The 19,300-nt window shown below is 41.0% G+C and overlaps 4 protein-coding genes across 4 annotated transcripts; 1 reads left to right on the top strand and 3 right to left on the bottom strand.

The window, feature by feature from the left end:
• The first annotated feature begins 3 nt into the window (after window positions 1-3).
• Window positions 4-14,179, top strand: LOC143210800 (uncharacterized). Its single transcript, XM_076427992.1, has 18 exons — window positions 4-160; window positions 5,626-5,735; window positions 5,826-6,064; window positions 6,201-6,310; window positions 6,408-6,510; window positions 6,832-7,064; window positions 7,492-7,876; window positions 8,383-8,941; window positions 9,385-10,156; window positions 10,234-10,417; window positions 10,495-10,689; window positions 10,760-11,453; window positions 11,660-11,834; window positions 11,886-12,225; window positions 12,356-12,439; window positions 12,482-12,680; window positions 12,752-12,899; window positions 12,967-14,179. The coding sequence occupies exons 2-18, from the start codon at window positions 5,660-5,662 to the stop codon at window positions 13,136-13,138; spliced, it is 4,668 nt and encodes a 1,555-aa protein (XP_076284107.1). The 5' UTR covers window positions 4-160; window positions 5,626-5,659; the 3' UTR covers window positions 13,139-14,179.
• Cpa (F-actin-capping protein subunit alpha) lies at window positions 1,208-5,278 on the bottom strand. The gene is made up of 4 exons (XM_076426997.1): window positions 5,165-5,278; window positions 4,340-4,674; window positions 3,509-3,758; window positions 1,208-3,422 (listed from the first exon to the last, which is right to left on the bottom strand). Exons 2-4 carry the CDS (start codon window positions 4,535-4,537, stop codon window positions 3,001-3,003), a joined length of 870 nt encoding a protein of 289 aa, XP_076283112.1. The 5' UTR covers window positions 4,538-4,674; window positions 5,165-5,278; the 3' UTR covers window positions 1,208-3,000.
• LOC143210799 (uncharacterized) lies at window positions 13,310-15,961 on the bottom strand. The gene is made up of 4 exons (XM_076427991.1): window positions 15,956-15,961; window positions 14,304-15,912; window positions 13,955-14,191; window positions 13,310-13,723 (listed from the first exon to the last, which is right to left on the bottom strand). Exons 1-4 carry the CDS (start codon window positions 15,959-15,961, stop codon window positions 13,518-13,520), a joined length of 2,058 nt encoding a protein of 685 aa, XP_076284106.1. The 3' UTR covers window positions 13,310-13,517.
• LOC143210278 (uncharacterized) lies at window positions 15,842-17,539 on the bottom strand. Its single transcript, XM_076427007.1, has 3 exons — window positions 16,708-17,539; window positions 16,156-16,629; window positions 15,842-16,071 (listed from the first exon to the last, which is right to left on the bottom strand). Exons 1-3 carry the CDS (start codon window positions 16,725-16,727, stop codon window positions 15,984-15,986), a joined length of 582 nt encoding a protein of 193 aa, XP_076283122.1. The 5' UTR covers window positions 16,728-17,539; the 3' UTR covers window positions 15,842-15,983.
• Between the last annotated feature and the right edge of the window lie 1,761 nt (window positions 17,540-19,300).

Genomic DNA, 19,300 nt, shown 5'->3' with positions numbered 1-19,300 from the left:
GTTGCACATTAGCAACGGTCGCATTGTAAACAAACATGGCTGTGAATGTCAAAATTCGTGGAATCGGATTTTCGATCGTTTCTCAATAATTGCACGCATAGATTTTCGATTTGACATGACAGGAATGTTATTTTAGAATCTTATAACGCGTCGATGTGAGGTGAGCATTTTCATTTTTGAAGTCACGTATTTAGTACTGCAAATAAATACCGTATGCGCACAATAGCACATGTATACCACACGTTGAGATATGTAGCGCTATAACGAAAAAATGAATTTAATGACATAAATTGCAAAAAATAGTTTAAAAAATAATAATTCTCGCGCGCCAAAATGTATCATCTTCCGTGATACCGTAATATAGATTTAAGCACGCACCCCGTGATCCTCTGTTTACATTATGCAAAGTACAAAAATAAAGTTAACACATTGTCAATGTGTCTTTCTTTTTTACCTTAATTGTTCTTCAATTGTATTACCTACATTCATTAATATGTTTTACGTAAGTATAAAATTAGAATTCGTTAAAGGGGTTGAATTATCTGTTACTTTTTTTCTACATTGAATCATGTAGTTTTTAAAAGTTGACAAGCAAAAATATAAAGTGTCGTGTCACTTTATTTAATTAATCATAACATTTAATAATACATAATTTAACTGATAAATGTATTCTGGTTTAAGTTTTTACATAAGGACATGCGTTTCTTATTTTACGATACACTCGATTGTAGGTAATACCTAATTTTATTATCATAGGCAACTATTCTTCTGTAAAGTTTGATAAGATTCGAAACTTCAACGCTTCATTTGTAATTTACATACGTAACACAAATTACAATGTGGAAATAATATGCACGTTCATATTTACATATAAAATTTCATTATTGCAATATTTAGTATACTAATTTTTTTTTCTTTGTATCGTATCCCTGCATCTCTTTTAATTCTTTCTTTCGACAACTAATAAAACGATTTTTTTAGTCTTATATATTTAAATTGTGCATATAGTCTGCTCCAAAGATTTTTTTCCAAAAGTTATCAAATGGTATGGTTAAATAAAATATTTTGAATTACGATGTAACTTACAAAATATGAATAATATTACAAACATGTTTCGAATCCTAAAGACTGAGAAGTCAAATGGTAGTGTGCTTCGTCGCATTCATTCATTCAAATAACATATGTACATAATACCCCCTCAACATAAAGTGAACAGATTAAGGCTCCAGCAGGCTATAGGCTACATTCTACAATGTACAATGCATTATGTACTTTGTTAGTTTCCGTTTTCGCGTACATGTCTGGTTGTGTAATGTGTGGTAAGCGATAGCACCAAAAGATTTTTCTTTTTCTTTTTCAACATCATTACTCGATACAAATGACCCATACAACTACAATATGATTAAAACAGAAATTAAGTTGCAATGATTAACATTTATTTTATTCAATATTATTAAACTTTGCAACGTATCTGCCATAATAGACATTACTTATCGTAAAACAATACATCTTAACAAAAATGTATAAATTTATACTTTATGAAATATAAAGTTAGACAAAAATAGTAGGCCTTGTGCCCACCAATATTTGTTCAGAATTAAGTTTTCCCTTTGTATACTTTGTGTACTGAATGGTATGAACACGTAATGGTATTCTGTACCGGATTGTGAGTTGAAGATAGACATACCTATTCTGTTTGATATTACATATTTTGACATCACCTGTGGCCCCAGCATGCTATTATATTTGTACATAGCACGAAACCAGTACGGTAATATTCGTTTAAAGATGTACAAGATGTGTTATTGTGCTTTTTAAGTGTTACAAGGCTTATGTGTTAAAAGAGATTGTATTATTGTGCATCTAACAAATTGAAATTTTAATTCCCCCATTGATTCAAGTATTTTAACTCGATGATTTCATTAGGCTGACCGAACATGCACATGTTAGACAGCTATTTCCTTCGCACTGTGCAACCATTTTTATTATGCTATACCTTGACTGTAAACACCACGATATCGATGTAATTTATAAAAGGTACTGTACCTTCTTTTTCGTTTTTTTTTTTGTTTAGTATAAAGTTTCAACTTCAAACTGCAGTTGTAGTAAATTGCATAGTACAGAAAACGGAGCAGAATAATACATTCACCCAAATTATCAAAAAGAGAATAATCACTATAAGTAATCATAATGGGTAAATTCAATAAATGCAACTCACCAGAAAGGTTTCTGTTAATTATTGCACGAGATCGGAAAAATATAAATTAGCTATTTTATATCTGTTCAATGCTAACAAAGTAGATTACTATCTCATTGATAAACTTTGAATGAATCCATTAAATGCATTAATGAATTCCAATATTCCACTCCCAAGTTTCAGATTCATATTTGATTTTTGCTAATAATTACAGATTTAACGTGGTTTGATTGACTAAATATAATTCTAATTAAAATGCTTACCAAAAATAAGACCAAGGATCCCCGTTACCCCAAATTTGTATATTATTAAGTACTACTAAATTTACAAATAAACGTAACACGAATCCCGTGTAAATCAATATTTTGAATATCAAAAAATGTATCCGAGTTTTTCTAATGAGCTTATCAAATCTACTATATGTGAAATCAGTTATGATAAAATATTTGCTAAAAAGTTTCTTTAAAATAAAATACGTGGTAGTAAATGTACGTTTTGAGCAGTTAGAAGTCGTTGAACAAAGAAAGCAGTGTATAGCGATACTCTCTTCTCCTGTCCTGTTAAGCAGTATACGACTATGAAGATGTTCCTTTTTTATTGCTTGAATTCTTGCAATAAAATACATTAAGGGGTCCAGAGGAACCTTGAGTGGCATGCATGAGTTCCAGTCAAACACCTTTAACCAAACATTATTATAGCATTGTTACATTTGCTCCCATGCACATCACACCTCCAGACTTCACCCATGCAGCAAAATGCGCTTTTTAATTATTTCTCTTAATATTATATAAAAAAATCTATTTCTATTGACTTTTAATAAGCTCTTTGCCAATACTGTACGATACAATTTTGTTCCAGTCAATTTTCGTTCGCATAACGGGTAACTGCCTTCGCAAGGCCTTGAAGGTTGTGTCAGACATTGTTTGGTAGTTTTCCGAAATCGCAGTCTGATAGTCATTTTCAGATTCCTCAACAAGACGTATTAACTCCTTCGCTGTTTGTTTTTCGTTTGAGATTGGTAAGCTTTCTTTTACTTCTTTGCTACTGACCAGCTGTACATTTCCATCTTCGTAGTAATGAACTTGTACTTTAAGGCTACCTCTTAATTCCGCATTTCCTGAACTCGGACTAAAACTTACAGTCCATACAGAACGCCAACGACCGTTCCAAAAGTTTTTAGGTTGAAATTGATGATCTTCTATGCAAGCTGTTAATGTGATGTTACCTGTACAGAAGAAAATACCGTTGAATATATTTGTAGTTTTCACCTTGACGTGGAAGAATTAGATCTATATTAAAAAATGATAATACCTCCTTGACTTTTGCCAAAAATTGAACATGCGCCATGTCTGTAGTGGCTTTGAGTATAAGTTGTTATTTCATCCTGAAGGGCGGACCTCCATGGTTCAGCTATAGGATCTGGTTCGTACGATTCATAATCTTGTGCCTCCTTCCTAAGATGATCATATTTAAAACTCTGCTTACTACGAGCATCGTAAAACCTTTGTCCACCTAGATCATTGTGTTCTGTTATAAGTGCCGGATACTCGCTGCTTTCAATCTGAAGTCAAACAAAGAAGAAGTTTGCGAATGTAGTACAACATACTCGAGTTATCGTGTAACATTTGCTCACAGAATATTTTTTGAACAGATCATCGGTGTCTAACCTTAACTGAGACGAACCGATTCGACTGAGAGGTGCATGCAGCTCTCCAAAATAGCAAAACGAATTAACAATAAAATTGCGAGAAAAGAAAATCAAAAATCGATTCAGAATATTTTCTGTGGAAAAAAACCACCAAGAAGTGTAACTAAAATTAACCCTACAGCGCCGTACGATTTCGATCGAAATATCACGATGATTTTCACGGTGGAACTTCCTCGTACCAAGTTGAAGATATTTTAAGTAAACAATCACACCAGCCAGATGAACATTATCGCGCTCCAATTTCACTATAAAGTCAACGTCACCTGTCGAAATCCCGGACGCGTGTCGCCCGATTAGGAACTGTACTGGACGTTGAAATTTGATCCCGCGCGTTCCTCAGATACCCCGATCCACGATTACCACAAATACGAGACAACACCGCGGATACTATCATAAAAAATCGTAGAAGATCGCCAGAGAGGTCGATGATGTACCTTAACAGGCGTGAGCTGATCCTTGTTATATTGAGCAAAAGCCCCGGACGCACCCTCCTTCAACAGGTTGTCGTTGTTCAACAAGACCCTCACATCATTGAAAACCTCGTTGAATTCACCCGGTGGCGAGTGTAGTATAAAGTCCGAAACTATTCGTACTTTTTCTTGATCAGGAATCACATCTCCGTCCGCCGCCATCTTACCTTTCCACTGGCACGCACACTCCGCGATGTCAAACCAAGGTTAGTGCAGTGCAGGTTGTACCGGCGTATCGAAGCACTGCCCCATATACCCGGTGACGCATCACAAACGGGACACGTAATCCATGATTGACTCTAGAAATCACAGTTTTCCTTGTTCTATTACCTCAAAATAATATATACTCTAATAAACGTTCGTAATATCGAACAGAAATATTTTTAAACAACTTCTTATCGTTGTATCTTTCGTAGATACCACGAAGCTGCTCAGAAAACTGCAATTACGTATACTTTACACATTAAAATTTATATAAATTGTACATATGTAACAGCTATTGCATGCGCTATAAAACGAATGTATAAAATGTAAGTATAGTCTGTTTGTATCACGCGGAAAGATAGATGCACCATTGTATTGTGTTTACTACAAACAATTATAGATGGTGCTTATAATAGGAGTGTGTACACCAGAATAGTATTTTATCATTTATTCGGTACTGTCTTGCTTAAATTCGAGACATTTTAGGGAATGACATTCTGATAGGAGGAGAAATAAAAGGATGAAATCTAGATGGTTCCTGACGAGAATTATCGGTGCCCAAGACAACCACTGTGTTCAACGAACCTTGGCGAGCATAACCCTCGAATAGCATTCGTGGTCTCTTGGGCTCGTTCTCAGCCAGGCGTGGTTCTGGTACTGGCCGATATCGCGTTTTATCAGGATATTTCTGTCCGTGTCTGTGTAAAGTGCTGACCGCACGGGGAAACCATGCTTTTCATTGAAAGTTCGCCGCCGGGTATCTCGGTTTGCCCGCCAAAATTTGAACTGCTCTCGAAACGAAAAAGAAAAGGGGTTCGAGTTCGAGGCGAAATCGTACCGCGCATTCGCGCCCGAGATACGTGGACTACCATATATGGCAATCTAACCGTTCATTCAACTCGAAATCTGAAATATTTTAAGTCCACCCGTACGCGGGCTTGTTTGCAAAGTTCAATGGCCGAACGTTGACAAATTATGAGAGTAACTGTAAAATCAGGTAATTATTATTCATTTCGCCGAGTTGACGGTGTAATTCTATTTCACAGTAACGTCACGCGAAAATAGTAGAATTTTAAATACATGGCGGACGATCCAAATCGAGACATTTTGCCTGTGAAGGAAGGCTCCTACGCGGATACTTCGAGAGGTAGCATAGGTCTGTACAATAATGCTTGCTGAATTATAATATTTCATTGGAAAAGAGTATAATATTTAATTCGGTGCTGATAGAGAAAAACAATTATAGACCCCAGGGAACGGCATTCAGTTTACAAACTCGACCGTTATGTGCTGGAGGACAAGTATTTACGTCTGCTCGATGAAGTGAACAGTTTGAAGAAACTGTCAAATAGTCAGGAAGACAAGATCAAACGGTTGGCGACAAAGTTGATGAGAGTGATTGCCAATCCACGGCCGTCGTCATGCAATTCGAACGGTTTCGACGATAAGAGTAGATTATTATCTCTTGAACTTGAAAATACTAAGGTACTTGGGTACATTTTTTAAAAATTTATCGTTCGCATCGATTATCCGTGAATTGTAATTATGATAAAAACTTTGTTAGAAATATAACCGCTCGGATAAATGACATAAAATGGGCATGTCCCGATCGGTGTTTTAGCTGAAAGATAAAATCACGGTGCTGAGGAATCAACTGTTGAGTCACACGATACACAGTAGGACGTCGTCGAGAACCCGTAATCCCCAAACGAGGCCGTCGTCCGCGCGCACGTAAGTGCATAGCGTCGTATTCCAAGCGATTCGAGACAATCTATGATTCACAGCGCGCGCATCGCGATAGATCACCGAGTCGTGATTCTTGTTTTAGATCTAGTCAAAGCGACACCAGCCGCACCAAGATACCCTCCTGTCATTGCATCGTTCGGGCCGTTAATGATGACGACGTCAACGGGTCGCGGACTAAAATTGAGGTTCCATGATCAATCTTAATTCTCTCATTATTATATCAGGTGTACAAAAGTAAAGTCAGCTTAAACTCATGAAACTGAAAGCTCCATTCTTCGTAAACATATCCAGCAAAATTTCATATAAATATTTGCATAATTGCGAAAGTTATAGAGCCGAAAGTAACTGACAATGAGTACATAGTCAAATCTTCTTTTGTACATTCAATAATTATCTCGTGGATATTTTGGAGGAAACTGACACACAGATGAGAATGTGAACTATCGAGATGTTTCCTCCAGAAAATATATGAGGCGTAGGTGTTAAGCGCTGAATCTCGCAAACAGGAACTGGAGAATCAAAAGAAAGAGATGGCCGATCGCATAGCGGAGATGGAGAAAGAGCGCTCAAGCCGTGAAATCGACAATCAGAGAGAGAAAGTCGCGGAGAATGTCGAGTACATTAGGCGCTGGCGGCAAATGAAGCAGATGAACGATAAACTAATAGCCGTCGAGAACACGAACGAGTCGTTGAACGGGCAAACCAACGATCTGAGGAGGATGCTTGAGGAAGAAAAAAAGTATGCTCGACGTCTCTCACAATATTCACGAGCACAGTTTCCAGCCGCACGTTTTACTAGACATTCTTTTCCTTGCTTCAATGACACCCAGTGTCGCCAGACCGGGGAAATTGAGGGGAACAGTTACTCTCCCTTTGTCATTACCGGATTAGTCACGTGTCATTGTCACAACTACATGACAGAGACAAAACGCGTCACGTGACCGGGGCACAGCGGGATTGTGGGATGCTCACCTTCTCACCGTTGGGAAATCGGGGAATGGCGTCGTAGAAGGGGTAAGGTAGAGTAGGAGGAAAGTCTTGATCTGGCGACACTGGTACCCCTTTTCCCATGCTTTCCGTATTTCTTCAAAGAATTTGGAAGGAACAAAAATAAAATGCATTCATCGTTGGCTATTTAGAAAAGATTATTGTAACAATGCGAATAGGCACACCGAAGAAGCAGCGTCGGCGCTTGAGAAGGAACAAAAGCGATCGTCGGAACTGGACGAGGAGATATTGAAGTTGAAGAATTGCGAGCTTACCTTGCGAGAGAAGGAAGAACAGATAAAGGATCTGATGAACGAGATAAAGATACTGCAACAGCATAACAACGAATTGATGGAGCTCAGCTCGAAGAACGGCGAGGTCGAGCACGAGAACGCAGAACTGAAGAAGAAGGTCAGCGAGCAGCGGCAGCATCAAGAAAGTTTGCGATCAGCTTATAATACCGAGCAGGCTAACATTATGGCTCTGCAAGCCTCGAACGAGCAGCTGCTTGCAAAGCTTCAGGAGCTTCAAACGACCATAGACAGTCTAACGGCACAGTTAACGGTCAGTTTGTAATTTTAGTTAATTGACGAATAGACTGCGGATTTATGCATATAAATTTTGAACTTTAAAACGATACCAAGATTAAAAGAATTTAAGAATGCCTATATATTAATTTCAAATGATTAAAATCATCAAAAAAAGGAAGAATCTTCTGCATGGCTCCTGTTCCTTGCAATTGATGCAGAAAAAAATTTTTATTTTGTATAAAGAGCTGCAGTCCATTGATAAATAGCGAATAGAATCATAAGATTTATTAAGGACTTATATACACTTGTAAATGTTGAAAGAAATAACTTTTTTTTAGAAATAATCGATAGATATCTATTATATAAAAGACTATTAGAAATAGATCCTTAGAAATAAAGATATGATTTTGTTTCTTTTTTCATCTAGAAATTGTGAAAAAACCGATTATTTAAGTACTATAAGTGTATATAACGCCTTTAAGCACAACCTACGTTGTAAATGTGTTTCGGTTTGAGGAATGAGGATAAAATATGTTACAGTCGTTCCAAAGCCAAGCTGAGAAGCAGGAAACGACAAAAGTGATGCAGATACCAGCGGAGCAGGCCGATAGAATGATTCCCGCAATGACTAATACAGAGCCGCAAGAAATATCTGCCAGCGAAATACTATTGTGCAAGAACTGTTGCGGACTGTCTACGGATGTAACACAATGCGGAGAGAAGATCTACGCAGCCGCGACGCTTGCCGTCTTCCAGCCTGTACACAAACAGGTGCAAACAGAGGGTAGAAGCGAATTAGTCAGCCTAGATAAAATAGATCAAGGGACATCAGTGACGACACCCTCACGGGTGAAAATAGGGGAGGAAGAACAAAGGTCCGACATCAAAATATCCGACAGGGTGGCGGTACCAGAAAGTCCTTTAACTCCGGAGAAAATGTTGAAACTACTGGAGCAGGCTCAAATCACTGTGCCCATGGATTCATCAAGATTCGGTCACAAGGATATTGCCAGCAATGTCAACTACAACGACGCGTTGGACCGGAACCAGAGGCACAGGCAAGTTGTCTCTCTTGAAAAGCTGCTCTTCGGGGACACTGGCTGCTGACAAATGCTATCAGCCGTTAGTTAAAGTGTCATTTAATTTTACGTTGATAACTTTGACTTTGATGTCTTCTCTTCCGAAGGATTAGTTACATAAATACAGCGATAATGACACTAGTGTTAGAATCTGGGAGCTTTCAGATTTGTATCTAAGGGATTTTCGTATGCTAACATGAGCGATATAATAAGATTATATTTAATAAGATTTAGAATAATTAGGCTACATTATAAAACGCTGTTGTGCCTGATTTTAGTTTAGTTCATTGTTAAGAATTCGTGTTACTTAAGGTTTTTTTTTAAATATTTTATTGACCCGTATGCGTTAGCGTTACTTTGCGTTGTAATATGTTTCGATATTACAATAATAACAACTGCTGAAAATGCAAAGTCGCCTGATGTTTACTGTCCACATGAAAAATTTGTAATATTTTTAAAAATGTCTCTGGTGCATTCGTTCCAGAAATTACAGAAAAATTATGTTGCAGCGATGCGGAAACACACGTCCAAGGAATTCCACCTTTCCAACCCCAATCCGACCACCAGAAATACGATAACCATGCATATCCCACCAAGTGCCCATTACCCGATACCGATAAAATGTTGTCTGTTTTATTTAACGTTTTCAAAGAGCTTTCTTTGTCGGCCAAAGTGCTCGACAAAGCTACCAATTTGTATCGTCCAACGATAAAAGGCGATCGACTTGACGGTAACAACAATATCGATGTGACGGGCATTCGAATCCTAAAGAGAGATTCTACGAGAGGTCAACAGGCCATGATCTGCCCCTTTGGAACGGACTCTATGAATATAAAAAGCAAAGGCTTCAAAGGATCACGAGCTGGTTGTAGTTGGAAGAAATACTGTTCCGGTATATCCGGTAGATTACGTCAAGATAAATCGAAGAGAAAAGGTAGTTTTCCGAGTACGAAGAGTAGTACCGATGTTGCGAAACGTGTGGAGAACGGTGATTGCACCTGCAACAGCACACTTGGATGCACTGTTTACTCCGATTGCGGTCATAGTTGCTGTAATGGTGGTGGTCCCGTCAATACTCCTGAAGAATACACCACCGAAAACAATAATCAATACGACCAGCCACCAATTGTAATGAAAAATGGCACTGAATCTTTCCCTTCTGTTATAAACAACATACTTAATTCTACAGTTCAGTGTAACGCGCAGAAAGGGGCTGAGGGGACGATCACAATACGGTAAAGAACGATCTTCGATAAGCGATTTAAGAAAGGAAAAATGGTAACATGAAAGTGAAATCATTATTCTTTTGAAGCAAGCTGCAGGACGAGGTTAGAAAGGTGTCGTACAGGTCGAAAGACACGAGCATGCGGTATTCGGGGCTGGAGAAGGAAGAATTGGACGATGCAGCCACGTTGCAGGAGTACATCACTGAGCTGGATAGGTGTAAACAGCTTGTAGACAAGACTCCCTTTAATAATGGACCTTGCGGAATTCCCGTAAGAGAACCCGTTCCCTAACGTAATCAAAGTTCTGGTTGGAAAGCCGAAAAATAGATAATAAAAGGAATATCTAGGTCAAGGCGATAACGAAAGCTCTGGATCTTCAGCGATGCTGCGAAATATCCACCGCGGAATCTCAGTGTAGTACGAATTGTCCTAGAGACTGCGTTGATTCTGCCAGTACGTTATCTGACACATTTCCGATGGTGATACCCGATGGCCAGGGCCTCATGGAGCTGCATATCTCGTCCCTACAACTTTTAACAAGCGTTAGTATCGTAGGAACGTGATGACCACGGCTTTAGCAGCAAAAGTAATTTTTTGATCCAATACATCCAGGCGAAACAAATCCTTTTTCGTGATACTGATATGCACAACGTCTCCGTATTCGTATGCTGGGACATATGGGACCAGGATACAATCTGCACGCCCACGCTAAAGTGTTCCGATTTGAACTTCAATTTTTCCATCGTCTACCGTATTCCCGATCTTTTCTGTTTCTTCAACTACGTCTTCTCGGAGCTCGTGGTGTTCCAAGTGAACGTCAACTGCGACGATGGCGACAGCTGCTTGGTAGCATCGGGGAAACTCAGCATCAAGGATATATTGGACTATCCCCAAAACAAACTGCACTATGTGGCGCCGATGTACAGCGTGTTCCCCTGCTCGTTAGGCTCGAACTTCGGACAATTATCATTGTGGGTCAGACTGAGTTGCGACGTCGAGCAGGTCGACGCGTTCAAGAGGAAACATAACATACTGGTGCAGCCGGATCCTGGGACAGGGGAGCCGACTTGGAACGCCCAGGATCGTTTACCAGAAACGCCCCATGGCTCCCTGATGGAGACTGAAACAGCTCCCATGGGCATGGACAAATCTTCACCGTCGTACAAACTGTCGCAAGAGGGCTTCACGTACGATCAAACCAGGAAAGCGTTAATTCCAGAAACGTCTTCCACGAGTACTACTAAAACGACGATAGTCACTCCATTGTTATACTCTATACATGTAAAAAGGAAGTCGGCTCGAATTCGTATAAATTCAGATTTACTTGTAAAATGACTGAAACATCTTCAATTTTTGAAATAGTTGCTGTTATTATTTATACTAGTCCCTGTCTTTCATCATTCATCATTTTTCACGAATGAAATTTATAAAGTGCAGCCGGCTTTCTTTTGGTACACCTAGTAATAATGTCAGGTTGCGTGCACCAACTGAATGAAAACGTTTTATTCAAAGGTGGTTTGTATCATCCTGACATACCAAACATGATAATGGAGCCTGACACGGAGGATAAGTTGACTGTGATGAAAGACACTGAATCGGACTATCAATTGACCCCTTCGCCCCTCCTAGCGAAAAGGAAAGAAGTTAGCGATATACACGCGGAACTGACGACTGACCCGGACGATGTGTAGTCGATTCGTAATTCTGCATCGTGTTTTCGATATTGTTTTTTTTAATCATTGAAAGACACATTCCCGTTTAGTGACTATGCGGATGGTGAAGCCGACATGTCGCAGAGCAGGCGCGAGTTCAATGCTGTCTTGAAGCATGGGTCGAGAAAGGAGACTATCGTAAGCAAAGATGACTCCGATGACTCGATGCAGGAGGTGACCAATGTTATATTAGAAAAGAACTGGCAGCAGTACCGGAAACGAAGTTATAATACGTACAACAAGCTTAGTAATTTCAACATCGTGATTCGCGTTCTCCGTCATTCGAAAGTGGAGGGTTGCTTGTCATTAGACTGCGAATGCGCATGTAAATTCATGAAAAGATTAATTGTGCACAAACTTCATGGGGTTTTATTGAAACTTTTATTTTCATATGTTTTTCGTAAACATTCGCACTCTAATTATAAGCGACACCGAACTTCCGATTGACATTGTAGGATCGCAAGCAACATAATTTGTTTAAGAAATTAAATTATAGAGCAAAATGGGCAACACTTCAGCGAAGAAGCTGACGGAGACGAGACTGCGGGGAACGAAGTACGAATTCCAATGTTTCGGGACCGTTTTAGTACTCGTTCCAACAGCGTTCGTTTGCTTGTTATAGTTTTTGGAGCGCGACACGATTATCATTGAGATCGTGAACATAATTCTGTTCCCAAAATCTTCTGTGATGATGAACGCCGCTATACAGCTGATCTACGTCGAGTATTGTTTCCTGGGACATTGCGGAGCCGATATGGAAACGGTCTCGGCGAGAAAGCCTGTTCCACCTGAGGAAAAGATGGAGTATAATTTTAGAAAAGGTAATTTTGGGGAACAAAGTTGTCGAGTCGCTGCTTCGAATAGAAGAAAGGAAGAATAACTTAAATTGCAGAGTTCCAAGTGGATTCGGAAAGACATTTGATGCAGGACAGTATTTTAAGGGCGATGCTGAACGAGACTACGAATCCGGAAATAAAATTTATTATCGTCTGCGAGCCCGTTCCAGAGGAAACAGAGACGAAGGACTGCATAGAAATTGGGTAAGGGGAAAGCGAACTTTCCATACCCCTGTTGACAATTTAAAGAAAACTGGGATCGTATTCGTAGGTATGCATACTTTAACTTGAGGAAATACGCGTTGGGGACAGGTGAAAAGTTCTCATCCATTCCGATATATAGTTCAGACGAGGCGGAACAAATTGGTTTGTTAAAGGTAGAGACAACGTTTCGATTAAGCTCTACGATATACTTCATTCTAATTAATTACCGCAGATTTTAGTGCTGGGTCTTGATACGATACGCCAGCGTATGGGAACAGTCGATTCCGAAGAATAGTCGACTGTTCAAAGTTTTGTCAACGTCCATGTCACTTGTGAGCGGAAAACTGAAAATTTGTGTTGTGTTTGACAATCGATTAAAAATTACATAGAGACATTACAAGAAAAGTCGAAGTTTATTAGAAACTACTTACATCATAGTATAAAATAGTCTACAGTGTATTCGCGTATGCATTACTATAGGCTGTGCCACGTCGGCCGTAAGTTCCTTATAGCATTTGTTTGTTGACCAGTTCCACCGTTCGAGTCCGGTGCCGTGTGATGCAGTGTCCGTTTTCAGAGTATTCCTCCGCGTCATACGGATTCCGATGATTAAAACAGTTAGCTCCGTTTCTTCTTGTGCTCCGTCGCTGCCTTTTTTGTTACGGTCGCGTTGTGTGTGCCTTTCAAACTGGAGAGTTTCGATTTTCGGAATATATCGTTGAAGACGCTGGTTGCCACCTGAAAATCCCCGCAATCCTTCGGCGAACGAGCAACCGACCAGATCCCTGCTATAGTCTCGATTCCCTGGCACACCCTGCATGCACCTAAACATTGTTTCTCACATCAGCATTATCTGCTGTTGTCAATTTTCCAAGATGAATTTTCCATTTTAAGGGAATTAATAACATACATATTTAATGTAACTAACTCGTTGTTATAATGTAAGGGATTTAGAAACCCTCAGCTAAGAATTATCCATTTATTCAAGCTATGAGATTGATGAGATCACAATTTATAAATAATTGAACGCATATAGAACATATACCGTAGCATACCAACAAACACTGCTATGGAGTTGGTCGTGTTGTCAGTGGCCGTGAGAGTGAAGGGTGAGCCAAGCTTAAACGGTGCATAGCCGGAAACGTTCCAAGTTCCGTTGCGCAGGCTTTCGTGGAAAAGCGGAGAAGAGATATTCGAGAGTGTCACGATTATGCTACGATTCACGACCTTCATGTCCAACTTGACGCCCGCCTGAGCCGTTGACCAGGACCCTGACAAACGGCAAGGTAAGCCTAAAAATGTCGCTTGTTTCACATACCGGGGGGCAGCGGAGTCGCAGACCGCGAAACCTCTCAAAAAGCTTTCGCGTTTATGTTTGTAAATTCGAAATTTACTCAACGTTACCTTCGTTCTTGTCGTTCTTCGAGCCGTTCAACTTCAAGTCCTTTAGCTCCTCCATGATCGTGCCTAGCAGCTGACCAGCGATTTCTTTAGTATCGTTTACCGTGTTGGAAATGTTCGCTTTATTTTCACCTTCTGGCAACGAGAACAAGTTACTACTTTGTGATCCGCTCTTAGACAACTGTCTTTTACCCTGGTTCCCTCGTATTTTAATATTACCGTCTTTACCATTCAGTGTTTGCTGAGCGTCGTCTATTGGACTCTCTTTGTCGCAACTAGGATTCGTTGAAGCGTAGTCCACTGGTTGATCGTGTGATTCGAAATGGGATAATGGCGTGGCGTTTATATTATCCGGCACATTATTTTGATAAGTTGGATTAACGCTATTTTCAATGTTCGAATTAGACGAATCCACGTGCACATTGATCCCTAGACTCTCGAGAACCTTTCCCAGCGGCTGATCTATCGCGTTCGGCATGTTCATCGTGGGTAAATTAATATCTTTCACCGGAAGACTTTGTAAATTGCAATCGTTTAATGTCGGGATTGTTCCCAACTGAGACTGACTATATACATTCTGATCAATATTGTTCAAGTGTTGCAGACTCGTCCCGCACTGTTGACAAACGTTCGAATTTTGCAAGTCGAGAGTAGAGAGCTTGTGAGACACTTGAGGAACCTGCGGAACTGCATTTACGCCTTGAAAAACTGTTCGGGGGTCAGCCACGTCTAGAGGCTTGTCGTAGTGACCCAGAAAATCGAATTGTTCGTTATTTTGTGGGACAACCGCGGCTCGTTGGATATCTTCGCCTATTAGGGTCGAATCGGGCACGTCGAAGTTGTTCCGAGGTTCGAGAACATTGTAGTTTTCAAGTAATCGCTGCGCTTCCGGGACTCCCTCGGCGCTGAAAGAGTATGCTAAATTTTCGTTTCGATCGTCGTGAGGTATGCGACTCGACTCATAGCGCAGCGAAGAGTCGTCGGCTCCGAGAAGTCGATTGTTCCGGTTTAACGTCGCGCGACGTTCAGTCGCGGCATATTGCTGAAAACCATTGAAAGAATTGATGGGATAATCAGCGTTCCTAAAATCTTTGTTAAGAGTAGCCCGATAATAAGGCCGGATAGCGTTATCGATTCGATTGCCGGATCGATAGGATGTGGAGTTTAGAGCCTGCCGTATGAATCTGTCGTTCGGGTTCGTTTCGGCCACACGCACTGGGATTTTGTTCGCCACTATATCTTGGAGAACATCGTCTTCGCTGTAATAATCTGAATATTCTGTTCCTTGATCGCCGGTGCTTTCTTTCGAAGGGCTTCCGGTAGTGGTCCTCATGAGACGCTGGATCATGTTCTCGGTCTCGCGCAACTTCGCGGACCCCTCGTCCTCGTTCTTAACCAACGAGACCGTGAACCTGTCGTTCAGTGACGTCGAGAAGTCAACGTAATCGGTGTCGTCTGCCTTGACGGCGGTAATTTTGTCAGTGGACCTCGAGACTGAATGTTCGCTCTTCGCGTGAGACTTATTAACGGTCGCCTGGTTATATTTGCTGTGCGAATTTTCGTTTCCAGACAATCTTTTTGCGTTAACTTTCCCTCCGTTACTCAACGTTCTCTAATCAAAGGAATATTTTTCAAGCATTTATCTGATGCTTGGCAAACATTACGACAACAGAGCACGTAGAATTAAATATATGCAGAACGAAGCTTACCTACCTTTGCAGACCCCCTTCCCGGCCAACCAGCGCGTTCCTTCCTGTGTCGTCGATGATGCCTACACGAAAAACCCATTTGACATTACTAAAATCCTCGTTGTTGAAAAAAATCGCGAAAACGTTTTAAACTGCTCGAAGCGCACCTTTTTCTTTTCTTCTTTTTTCTACCCTTGGACTCCGCCTGATGACTATTTTGTTTGCCGGTCCCTGTCAACCTTGAACTACCCCGCGCGGAAGCTGGCACCTTCACGGACACGAAAAGCTTCTTTTTCTTAGGATCCCCTCCGCGGGAGAGCTTCTTCATGGTTTCCTGCATCTTCGGGGACTTCAAGGCGTCCTTGGCCATCTTCCTTGCCAAATTCTCATTTCCGGCTCTAGATACTCTGCCTTCCATCGTGTGCACGCCGTGTAAACTTGAGCTGTGCTCATTGGACATCCTGCTATTCCTAGTTGCTTGTCTCTTCCGTACGATAGAGCCTCCATTCTCGTTCGCAAAGAGATCTTCCCTCTTCACTTCCGCTCCTGTTTTGCTCTTGTTACACGATTCGTGCGATAATTTGTTGTTGTTGGCCTCGATACACACTGCGCTGATTAGTAGCGATACGATCATGGTCAACCTGTTTGATAGAGGAATATTTACGTCTAAGTTTACCAATTTTCGATTACACTTTCAACGATAACTGATCGACATATACCTAAATAAACTTAGCAGCATTCCTCTGCGAGGTGAATCGATCGATAAATCGCACGTTCATCCCAATATTCTCTTCGACTTTTATCCCCGTCAAATACGATGAAAATTTTTTCTGCGCTAATATGTCCTCCCACACGGTGACATATCCTCGATAGAGGTTGGCAAAAGGGCGCTCGCCCGACACTCGATGCTCGTTTCTCGGCGACCAACTTTTGTCATCCCATCGATTAGCTCGGGTTCACACGTCGCGCTTTCTCAGCCGTCGAATGAAATGGCACGCACCCTTCATTATCTCGCGCTCGACTCCCTCAAAGCGCGCACACCTTGTACAAGTGGTCTTTGAGGATCGCGGAATAAAAAAGGGTGGCGGAGACACCGGTCCATTTGTTTGCTCTGGAAAGCGCCAGTGCGTGTTTAAATCTACGGGGACACGCATCGCACGCGTGTGTACGGTACACGCGTATATATCTCTCGCGTAGGGCCGATCCTCGTGCGATCAAAGTGACTTGGGGCCGAGCCAAGTACACGCGTCGGCCTCAATTAGTCAGATATTACGTATGAATGTCCTACACGCAGCTACTCAGCATTAATAACACGGAAATGAACTTATAGCCGTCTGTTGCCTTTTTTCATCCCTTTAACGATGTACCTGGCTAATATCGACTGAAGGGGAGCTTCTAAGCGTAATTAGGCACCTCTTCGTACCCCGAAAATCAGAGTTAAAGCTTATCACAGGGATTACTTCTTGAACTGTTTTAAATCGTACAAATTTCAATGACGTTCGGTTTAAGTCACTGTATTCTGAACAGAATTCAATTTTGAAGATTCACGAAGAATTGTGTCACCCATATATCTGTGGTCGTAAGGAAAAACATCGCATGTCACAATTTCTTTAGGGCATAGGATTTACGTATTTACTAGAAAAAAGTCATGAAAACAAATTCGAAAGGCTCAAAAAAGTAATACAATTTAACTGATGTCCTATGTCAAAGAATTAGTGATCGAAACTTTAAACGGCAATACCTCGAAAGTGAAAGTATGTGACGTGCGGCGTTCTTCCTTACAACCACAGCTATCACCGACGCGGTAGTCAACGCGTTAATTTTGTGAATGAACAGTTTCAACGTTTCTCTACTGGTAGTTTTGTGTCGTACATCTCTGCCTCTAATAAAGACCCATCTTGCGAGCCTTTAATGGATGGGTTTTAATGGACTGTTTGGAAGAAGCGGTCGCTCCTGGACAGAGAATAACAAACCGTCAGACGATTGGGACACCGCGGGTTACCTCGGGGCCATTTTCCCCGTCGACAGAGTGGCACGGCGGCTCAGCCGCATTTATCACGGAAACATAAACATTCCGGGGGCCTCCGAATATTGTGGTATTAAGTAAGTAGCGAAAACTATGTATGGAAATAATTTATTATTTTAGAAGATGTTCTGTGTTCGTTTGTGCCTCACAGGGGACGGAAAAGAAGCAACAGGGGGATAATGTATACATATACCGAGGAAGCATATTTCGTCGGTCGTAAATGTACTTAGGCAGTAAGTTTGCCCGGTACCGCGTATTAAAACCAAGTCAGAACGTAAATAGACTCCCAACGATCCGTCGAAGTACCATCGGCGCCGGACAGAAGCCGGCTGTGAGGGAACAGGAAAAAGGACGAGTCGCGCGAGTAGCGTCTAGCTAGCGTGGTCGGAGAAATTATGGTCGGTACAACGAATCGCAACACACAGCGTATGTACATATCGGCATTGGACTAGCAGAGAAATCCCTGGAGACACGTACGCATTGATTATTATTAGAACCAGCCAAAGTACAACCGATCTACGTTCGTCTGGGAACGTTATTGTGCACGTGACGACCAAGATAACTCGACCCTCGGCCATTCTGGATCACGATTTCTCCATGCGCGAAGATTTTCGCCTGTGATCGTTTCTTTTTAACTCTTCGTTATTCAGGTGAGGAACATACACTTACAAAGAATGCGTCGAATTAATAAATTAAAGCTTCCGTTAACGTTTTCGAGCAACAAAATAAAAATATGTATTACACAGAATGGTATCCAAACCATTAGTTAAGTAAAGAAGTTCGTGTCAGTAATTTAAGCATTTTAAGAGCGCAAAGAGAAATGTGCACTTTATGTGGACTTTATCAACTGCATTACTGACTCCGTTAACTCGATCACGGACGACTGGACTGAAATCAAAAATAGTTTCGGTTGATGCTATTTTGACGAAGATGAGCCGATCTTTTACCAGGCAGACACACACGCCTGAGCAATGGAACGAATACTTATAACGGCGTGGCCGTTATTGCACGCCAATTCTGTTTACGAATAGTACGCATGGTTTAAAGACGGCCGTCGGGTGATCGCGTAGCATTACTTAATTGCGTAATCGGGCATTTCTGATTATTCAATTAAGTCTTGGCGCGCGTACAGGCGATTCGACGAACACGAATCGGAACACAAAGAGATTAGGAATTAATCCTGCCAACGATATAGGAAGCCGATATTTATTGCGGATTGGAAATCGGGGTCTAATGGATGAGATATCGGTAACGTCGATAAATTAGAATTGTGTAACGGTCTTCCG

This window comes from Lasioglossum baleicum, chromosome 7, assembly GCF_051020765.1.
Source record: "Lasioglossum baleicum chromosome 7, iyLasBale1, whole genome shotgun sequence".
Classification (NCBI taxonomy): domain Eukaryota; kingdom Metazoa; phylum Arthropoda; class Insecta; order Hymenoptera; family Halictidae; genus Lasioglossum; species Lasioglossum baleicum.
Note: the sequence above shows the minus strand (reverse complement) of the source record. Positions and strands in the feature narration are given on the sequence as shown.

Excerpts from the sequence above, each read along its gene's own strand:
- Cpa (XM_076426997.1), bottom strand. The coding sequence starts at position 4,537 with ATGGCGGCGGACGGAGATGTGATTCCTGATCAAGAAAAAGTACGAATA. Across the intron at positions 3,759-4,339 it reads ATCAGCTCACGCCTGTTAAG|ATTGAAAGCAGCGAGTATCC; the intron begins GTACATCATCGA and ends GTTTGACTTCAG. Across the intron at positions 3,423-3,508 it reads TTTTGGCAAAAGTCAAGGAG|GTAACATCACATTAACAGCT; the intron begins GTATTATCATTT and ends TCTTCTGTACAG.
- LOC143210800 (XM_076427992.1), top strand. The coding sequence starts at position 5,660 with ATGGCGGACGATCCAAATCGAGACATTTTGCCTGTGAAGGAAGGCTCC. Across the intron at positions 7,065-7,491 it reads ATGCTTGAGGAAGAAAAAAA|GCACACCGAAGAAGCAGCGT; the intron begins GTATGCTCGACG and ends CAATGCGAATAG. Across the intron at positions 12,440-12,481 it reads AATTCCAATGTTTCGGGACC|TTTTTGGAGCGCGACACGAT; the intron begins GTTTTAGTACTC and ends TGCTTGTTATAG.
- LOC143210799 (XM_076427991.1), bottom strand. Across the intron at positions 14,192-14,303 it reads GAAGAACGACAAGAACGAAG|GCTTACCTTGCCGTTTGTCA; the intron begins GTAACGTTGAGT and ends CGACATTTTTAG. Across the intron at positions 13,724-13,954 it reads CTCCATAGCAGTGTTTGTTG|GTGCATGCAGGGTGTGCCAG; the intron begins GTATGCTACGGT and ends AACAATGTTTAG.
- LOC143210278 (XM_076427007.1), bottom strand. The coding sequence starts at position 16,727 with ATGCTGCTAAGTTTATTTAG. Across the intron at positions 16,630-16,707 it reads ATGCTGCTAAGTTTATTTAG|GTTGACCATGATCGTATCGC; the intron begins GTATATGTCGAT and ends TCTATCAAACAG. Across the intron at positions 16,072-16,155 it reads AAAAAGAAGAAAAGAAAAAG|GCATCATCGACGACACAGGA; the intron begins GTGCGCTTCGAG and ends TTTTTCGTGTAG.